Below are 8,879 nucleotides of genomic sequence, written 5' to 3' on the forward strand. Positions count from 1 at the left end.
CCCGACCTCACCCTCGGGCCAGCTGGGAAATGTCTATCTGCCTTCATCTCCGGCGATGTCCTTTCTTCGGCGATCTCTAATCACTTGGTCGCCTGGATTCATATCTGGCGACTTCATCTTCAACTTGGTGACCGCCGGTTCTGGTGCGCTGGAGATCGGAGCACGCCAACTTAATAACTGGCGACTACACGAGCCCCCCGACTTCCTTCCCTTCTGCCAGCCAGGCGTCCCATCAGCACGCCTATACAATAGCTTGATGCCACGTCATCATTTCCGACTACCAGGACGGTACACAAGCCCCCCCAGTCTTAAGCGAAGACTTGTCCAGCGAAAAGACTAAAGGAGTCACGTCAACACCGATCTATGTGGCGCTGGCGCAGAATTCCAAGCGGTTGTACTTTCTGCTTTCCTGACGCTCCACCAACCACTCCTCCAATCGCTCGACACGTGGCTTCATCAACGGTTACCTTCAATTGTCGTTTGCGCTTCCCAAACCCATTCGAAAAACCCTTAAACCCATTTCACTTCACTGTTCCATCACTTCTTCGTTCTCTCAGACGCTTCAACTTTCTTCTGCAAAAGCTCACGACGTTCTTCAACCTCCTAAATCACCAACTTCCTTCATCGCTCTTCCGATCACAAAAAGGTAATCCCTTTACTTCTTCTGCTTGTTTTTCCTGCATTTTCACCGATTCGCATCATCCATTAACTGTCTGGTGCATACGCTGTGGGCTGTTTTTTCTATTTCTCCTTTCTCGTAACTTAGGGCTTCGTCTTCGTTACAACGAACCTTCGTTCGTTCGTTTTTCACCCTTCTTTCACGATCGAGTCAGCCTCTGCGAACCCTGATCGCCTTTTCTTTTCTTTTTCCTCTGCAGCTTCCGCAATGGCTCACTCAAAGATCACCCCAAATCCTCCTCCCTCGTCACGAAACCCCTCATCTCAAGCACACGACCCACCGCGAGCACGTGGTGCTTCTTCTTCTCAGGCTGAGAGGCCTGCACCCTCCCGCTCTAACCTCGCTCAGGCTACTCCACCTATCGCCGGAGGAGCCTCCGTTCCTTCCCCAGACTTCAAAAAATTATACCCATGGGCCACCCCGACCTTGTTGAAGGAAACCTCCTCTGTAAACTCTGTTGGGGCAGTTCTAAGATTGAAGAAAGGGGACGAGCCTCACCTGTCGTTCCACAAGGAGCATGACGACAAGATGGTGGTGCTACCTTGCTCCCCCGACATGCCAGTATGCGCCGATGACAAAGGGAACAACGTCGGGTTGTTCTGCTTCGTCTACACCACTCTGTTCAAGAAGGTGAAACTTAGGTTTCCCTTCACTCGTTTTGAAAGGGAGCTTCTTACCGAGCTCGACATCGCCGCCGCCCAGCTCCATCCCAACAGCTGGGCGTTCCAGATCATGTGCGACCATCTGGGGTTGCCAGCGTCAGTGGACGTCTTTCTCTTTCTTTTTGAAGCCAAACACCCAGGAGATCGCCTGTGGGTGAGTCTTAATGGGATTGCTGGGAGGTCAATCCTCTCTATCTTCCAGCAATCTTACAAAGACTGGAAGGGCAAGTTTGTCCAGGTGCGCCCAAACGACAAGGACGCCTCACTGCTCGACGGCTTCCCCTTGTATTGGGTAAACAAGGGGACTAAAGAGTCCAAAGGCAGCTTCAGGAGGCCAAGGAGTCCGGACAGCATGGGTGCTTTGGACAAGGATCTGTGCTTCTTTTGGAAAAGCGTGGCAGACGCCAACATTACCTTCCTCACCACGACGCTCATCTCCTTTGAGTTCTTCGAAGATCAACTCGAAGTTCGCATAGCTTAGAACTCGCCTCAGTATCTAAGTCATTACACTTGTCATTACTTCTGCTAACTGTTTCTGGGCGTCTTGTGTGTTGTGCACAAGACTTTGGTTTTATTTTCTGCACCACTTATCTGATTTTGTTGCATATGTGACTTATATGTTTACCTTCCTCTTTGAACTAACCCATGTATCCTTGCATTATGCAGATCGTATATTGGGCCAGGGAAAGTTAGCTGAACTGAGGGCGCTCGCCCGAGCCCACGGGTTGGCATCGGGTTCCCAAACCGTGCCAAACTCGGTGGTGGAGATCGCCGCCGCACAGGGCAGATCACCACCCAAAGGCCCAACTCCTCCCGAGGCCCAGCCCGCCAATCAGCGCAAAAAGCTTATCCTCAGGAAACCAAAGAGGAAAGCCCCCCAAGTAGTCCATGAGGAAGAAGAAGACGATGAGGTGACTGAAGATGGCCTCATCACCAAGAGGAAGAGGGTGGCGCCTTCTTCACCATCTGCTCCACCTCCTCCTCCAACATCAACACCACCTTCCACACCCGCTCCGCCTCCATCGCCGCTTCCTCCACCAGCTCCCACCTCGCCAGTCCAAGCGGTTCCTCTGGCGTCCGCACCTCCTGTGGTTGAGGCCCCCGAGCCTAACTTCATGGAGAACCCCCCGAGCGCCTCCACGCCTTATGTATCAGCCGGAGGGGGTCCTCCTTCAAACGCCTCAACCGCAAACGCTGCACCAGTCGGGGATAAAGGTGCTCACAACTCTCCAATCCTCATCACTGAATCCCCGACGTCGCCACCACGCCAAGAAGCACCCAAAGAACAACCAACTCAAGAAGGTGGCGGCGAGAACCAACAACAAGCCCACCCGGTGCCTCCGCAAGCAAGCCTCTCTTGAGGTCAAGAGGGTGTGGGAGCCCTTCTCAGCAAAACTGAAGATGATGGCGGAGGATTTCCCCTCCATCATATCTAAAGCTGTGGAGAGTTCCACCAGGAAGCTCCAGGATGATCTCTTCGCACTCCGAACTGAGAATAGCACCATAAGGATTGTGGCGGAGAGCTTATCCTGCAATCTAACACTCGCCGAGATCGAGCACTCCCGAGTTGAAGATGCTATGAGCACCGAGCTCCGGGTGGCACGCAAGGAGGCCACCGATCTACGCCATAAGGTGCAGCTCTTGGCTCAAGAGAAGATTGAGCTGGAGAGCAAGCTGGTACCTTATCGCGTCAAAGTGGCTGACCTGGAGGGGTTGATTAAAGCTGACGCCGCCAAGGTAAAAAACCTCGAGAAAAGGTCAGCCGATCGGGAGGTCTTCTTGGGGAAGGTGGAGAAAGAAAGAGACGACACCGTGGCCAAGCTCGCTGAAGCCAACGAAGAAAACGGGAAGATCGCCGCAGAACTGGCTCAGGTGCAGGCAGAATCCAAGAAGGTTGCTGAAGACCTTCTTCAAGCTCGGGAAACCATTGAAGAACTTAAGAAACAAGCTGAAGAGCTGAAGCAGCAGAACGAGGGGCTAAAGAAATAGATCGAAGAACTTGAGCTGAGCTCTGCCCAGATTCTTGCTGCTGGATTCGAGGCCGCCCGGGAACAGTTCGCCTGCCTGTACCCCGATTTAGATCTTACCATGGTGTCTCTCAACAATGAGGTGGTGGACGGGAAGGTTGTTCCCTCTGAAGATTGATTGCTTCCCTCCATCCACGATACTTATGCTTTCTCCTTCAGATATTCCTACCTTGTAATAAACTTTTTTTTTTTTTTGTACATGCACTCTGAACTGGTGTTTACTTTATGATAAAGTCTCTGTGCTTCTTCTTATAACTTCTCTGTCTGCTTTATCTCTTCTTGCATAATTTTACTTCACAGAAATTAACTTAGTAATTTCGTAAGCGCAAATGTATACTTAACTGCTTCGAACCGCCGACCTTTCGAACAATAACACTCTAACAACTTGTAATTTCAATCATAATGAACTTTAACGTAAAATCGCTCTTCAAATAATGAACTTCAACTCAATTAATGGCTTAAGACACCGCTCACCCGATCTGCTTCATCAAAACAGGTCTTTGACTTTCTTGCCATTGCTTGAATTTCTCCTGGTCGCCAAAGACACTTGGCGATGTCAGCTTCCTCTTGCTTTCTCAACTTGGCCATTGTTCCTTTATCTGGGGGTAGAGGCGCCTTTCGGATCCTTCTCTACCTCCCTGAGCTTCAGAACAAGAGATCGGGTGGCTAGGCGTTCTCTTCGAACCTTCCTTAGCCATCCTCCAAACTTCTTCCACCCTTTACACCATACCTGAACTCGTTCGAGACGAGAAGGATTTTATCTTGCCTGAACTCGCTCATCGGTGAGAAGGTCTTTAACTCGCCTGAACTCGCTCATCGGCGAGAAGGTCTTTAACTCGTGCCTCCACATTGCCCCAGGGGTTACATCTCCTCTCCCCCAGAAACACTGAGGACTTTTTGCTGGTGCCTCTACATTGCCCCAGGGGCTACATCTTCTCTCCCCCAGAAGCACTGATGACTTTTCATTCTAACTCGCCTGCACTCGCTCGTCGGCGAGGAGGTCTTTATCTCGCCTCAGGACGCGCGAGGGCGTCGAGGTCTTTTAACTGGTGCCTCCGATCGCCGAAAGACGATGAGGACTTTAACTTTAACTAATGTCGCCAATCGCCGAAAGACGATGGGGACTTAGAAATTTTCTAGAAAGAATGCAATATATCTTTAACTTGCCTTAAATCACATATAAGTGACAAGGTCTTTCTTCAAAACTTTTGGAAAACAACAAGCATGCAATCTGAAACACCTTAAACTTCGAAAACTCTTCTTTATTGGGTGGCCTCATTAAAAACCCTCCTTAGGGAAAAAAGAGTGCCCCCTTCAAACTTGTCTTAACAGAAACATTGTAATATAACTTCGTGTTTGTCTTTACTTACAAAGTTCTTAACTGTAATATAACTTGAGGTGCGTGGCGTTCCAAGTGCGAGGAATCGCCCCTCCTTCCAGTGTTTCTAAGCGGTAGGCGCTGTTCCCGAGCGCCTCGGTTATTCTGAACGGTCTCGTCCACTTAGGCGACAGCTTATTCTCCATCTCATACTGGTGGGCTTTCCTCATCGCCAGGTCGCCCTCTCTGAACTGTCTTGGCATCACCTTCGAGTTATATCTTCGTTCAATCCTTCTCTTCACCGCCTCAGCTTTCAATCTCGCCTCTTCCCTGACCTCATCCAGCAGGTCCAGGTTCAACCTTCTCTCTTCATTCGAGTCTTCCTCCACGAAGTTCTGGAATCTCGGCGAGCTCTCCTGGATCTCTACTAGAATCATTGCGTCGCACCCATAGACCAAGCTGAACGGGGTCTCATGGGTTCCAGACTGCTCGGTGGTGTGGTATGCCCAAACTATACGGGGTACTTCCTCAGCCCAACTTCCTTTGGCCTTCTCTAGCCTTCTCTTCAAACCTCTTAGCAACACCCGATTGGCTGACTCTACTTGGCCATTTGTCCGAGGGTGCTCGACGGATGAAAACACTTGTTGAATTCCCACCCCTTCGCACAGCTTCTTCAACAGGTGACTTGCAAACTGAGTCCCATTTTCCGACACCAGGCGCTTGGGCACACCAAACCGGCACACAATGTTCTTCCACACGAAACCCTCAATCTTGTGTGCGGTGATCTGGGCCACTGGTTCTGCTTCGATCCACTTGGTGAAATATTCAATCGCCACCACCAAGTACTTCATCTGCCTGATCGCCAGTGGGAATGGTCCCAGGATGTCGATTCCCCATGTGTGAAACGGCCAAGGACTGTAAATCGACCTCAACTCCTCGGGAGGCGCCTTGTGCCAATCGGCGTGCTGTTGGCATTGCTTGCAGCACTGCGCATACTTCTTGCAATCTTCTCTCATTGTTGGCCAGTAGTAACCTGCACGGAGAGTCCTTGCGGCCAGAGCTCGACCCCCGACGTGGCTTCCGCATATCCCCTCATGGAGCTCTGCCATAATTCTTGTGCATTTCTCGCCATGCACACATTCCAGGAGTGGGTGAGTGAACCCAAACCTGTACAGCTCACCATCAATCATTGTGAATTTGCTAGAATTCTTCTTTATCTTCTTAGCCTCCGTCGGATCCAGCGGGAGAAGGCCATCTGCCAGGCACCGCTTGTACTGCGTCACCCAGGTGTCTGGCTCATGCGTAGCGCAGACCTGCGTCATGTTTACCCTCTCCCCCCGACATGCTCTTATTCTTGGCGACCTCAAGGTCTCTTGAGTCAGGGATCTGTGACCCCTCGCCGCTTTCTCCGTCGACTTGCTTATCTGAAGAACCAGGTGATCTGCCACAAATGCTCTCAGCGTCTTCAGAGTTTCTTGAATCACCGTCCTCTGCCTACCCCCCTTGCCCGAACTGGCGAGCTTGGCTAGCAAGTCAGCTCGGGCATTCTGCTCTCTGGGCACATGCACCACTTCAAAGAAGGCAAAGGAACTCTTCAATTCCTGTACATACTCCAGGTAAGCCGCCATTTGTGGATCTTTAGCCTGGAACTCGCCTGTTACTTGCCCCATGACTAGCAGCGAGTCACTCTTTGCCATCAGCACCCTGGCTCCCATCTCCTTGGCCAGCAAGATACCGGCGATCAGCGCCTCATATTCTGCTTGATTGTTGCTGGCCTTGAAGGCAAACCTCAAAGATTGTTCGATCAGCACGCCGTTGGGTCCTTCCAAGATGACTCCAGCTCCGCTACCCTGCTGGTTCGACGATCCATCCACTGAGAGTACCCAACGGAAGTCATCCCCTTCAACTCGTGTCGCTTCAGATGAGAGCTCGACCACGAAGTTTGCGAAGATCTGCCCCTTGATCGGGCCTCAGGGCTTATACTTAATATCAAACTCCGGCAGCTCCACCGCCCACTTCACCATCCTCCCAGCAACATCGAGCTTCTTCAAGACCTTCTGGATGGGCAAGTCGGTCATCACCAGTATCGTGAAGCTATGGAAATAGTGGCGCAACCTCCTCGCCAAAAATACCACAGCCAGCGCAGCCTTCTCCAGGGCCTGATATCTCGTTTCGGGGCCCTGCAGCACCTTACTAACAAAATAAATAGGCTTTTGAGCCTGATCTTGATCCTGGGCGAGCACCGCACTCACCGCCCTCTCAGTTACAGCAAAATACAACCTGAGAGGGGTTCCCACCAGCGGTTTGCACAAAACCGGCGGGCTCGCCAGATACTCCTTCAGCTTGACGAAGGCTTCCTCACACTCCTTCGTCCAGGAAAACTTGTTATTCCGCCTCAAGCACTGAAAATATGGATGACCCTTCTCTCCGCTAGCTGACACGAAGCGATACAAGGCGGCCATCCGACCTGTAAGCTGTTGTACTTCCTTCACAGTGGCCGGGCTCCTCATCGCCAAGATGGCGGCACACTTATCAGGGTTGGCTTCTATTCCTCTCTCGGTTAAGAGGAAACCCAAGAACTTCCCAGCCTCCACGCCAAAGATGCACTTCTCCGGATTCAGCTTCAACCTAAACTTGGCGATCGTGGTAAACAATTCCTCCAAGTCCGCAACGTGCTTGCTCTTCTCTGGCGAGGTCACGACCATGTCATCCACGTACGCTTGCACATTCCTTCCTAGCATCGGTGCAAGTACTCGATCCATCAACCTCTGGTACGTGGCCCCCGCATTCTTCAGCCCAAACAGCATCACCTTGTAGCAGTAGCACGACCTCTCGGTCATGAAGGCAGTCTTCTCTTCATCCATGGGATGCATCTTGATCTGGTTATACCCCGAGAAGGCATCCAGGAAACTCAACAACTTACACCCTGCAGCACTATCCACCAGGGCGTCTATGCTTGGTAAAGGATATGAGTCCTTTGGGCAAGCCTTATTCAGATCAGTGAAATCGACGCACATGCGCCATTTCCCGTTGCTCTTCTTCACCAGTACGACATTGGCCAGCCAATCAGGGTACTACACCTCCCTGATATGGCCTGCAGCGAGGAGTTTCTGTGTTTCGTCTCTAATCGCCTGCCTCCTCTCCTCGTTGAACTTCCTTCTCCTTTGCCGCACTGGTCTCACCAAGTTGTCCATCGCCAAGTGATGGCACAAGAAGTCGGGATCGATCTCGGGCATGTCCGAAGCGGACCATGCAAACGCATCCAGATGCCGCTCTATCACCTTGGCGATCTGGTCCTGGAGCTCAACTTCCAGCGATCTTCCCAACTTGAAGATCTTTCCCCCGATCTATCTTTCGAGCCACTGCTCGACGGGTTTTGGCCTGGTTTCTCTGGCGATCACCGCCCTGGCGATTCCCAGCTCCCTCGCTTCCTCAGGGCGATTCCTTGCCTCCTCTTCTTCCAGACCGGCGTTCCCCTCCCCAGCTCAGCATCCACCATCACCACATCTCTTCCGGCGGTCTCTTCTATTACCGTCGATCTGGGCTTCACACCAGGAGGCGGGGTGGTTGTCACATAACTCACAGACCTTTTGTTTTTCAGGCTATTCTCATAGCACTTCTTCGCTTCTTTCTGGTCGGATTTGATGGTGATCACCACCCCCTCCATAGACGGCAACTTCACCTTCATGTGCCGGGTCGACGGTATAGCGCCTATTCTGTTGAGCGTGGGTCTTCCCAGCAGAATGTTGTATGCTGAAGGAGCGTTTACGACAAGGTATTTGATTTTCTCTGTTCTCGAACCCGCCTCATCTGTAAACGTAGTCCTCAACTCGATGTACCCCCTGACCTCCACCTGGTCACCAGCGAAACCATATAGACACCCTCCATAGGGCCTCAGCTGGTCAAGGGGCAGCTCCAACTGCGTGAAAGTCGGCCAGAACATCACGTCTGCCGAGCTTCCTTGGTCCACCAGAACTCTGTGGACCTTCCTTCCTGCCGTTATCAACGAGATGACTATGGGGTCGTTGTCATGAGGCACAACGTCCCGGAGATCTTGCTCGGTGAACGTAATGTCCACATCCGGCGAGTGGTCTTCAAACATATCCACCGTCATCACAGACCTCGCGTACTTCTTCCTCTATGATGCGGTGCATCCACCACCCGAGAAACCTCCAGCAATGGTGTGGATTTCT

General features: G+C 51.7%; 1 protein-coding gene across 1 annotated transcript; it reads left to right on the forward strand.

Annotated features, from left to right (window-relative positions):
- Nucleotides 1-2,745: 2,745 nt before the first annotated feature.
- Nucleotides 2,746-3,680, forward strand: LOC137817443 (uncharacterized). The gene is made up of 2 exons (XM_068620733.1): nt 2,746-3,234; nt 3,669-3,680. Exons 1-2 carry the CDS (start codon nt 2,746-2,748, stop codon nt 3,678-3,680), a joined length of 501 nt encoding a protein of 166 aa, XP_068476834.1.
- The last annotated feature ends 5,199 nt before the right edge of the window (nt 3,681-8,879 follow it).

The sequence above is a fragment of the Phaseolus vulgaris genome, chromosome 10, assembly GCF_000499845.2.
Source record: "Phaseolus vulgaris cultivar G19833 chromosome 10, P. vulgaris v2.0, whole genome shotgun sequence".
NCBI classification, from domain to species: domain Eukaryota; kingdom Viridiplantae; phylum Streptophyta; class Magnoliopsida; order Fabales; family Fabaceae; genus Phaseolus; species Phaseolus vulgaris.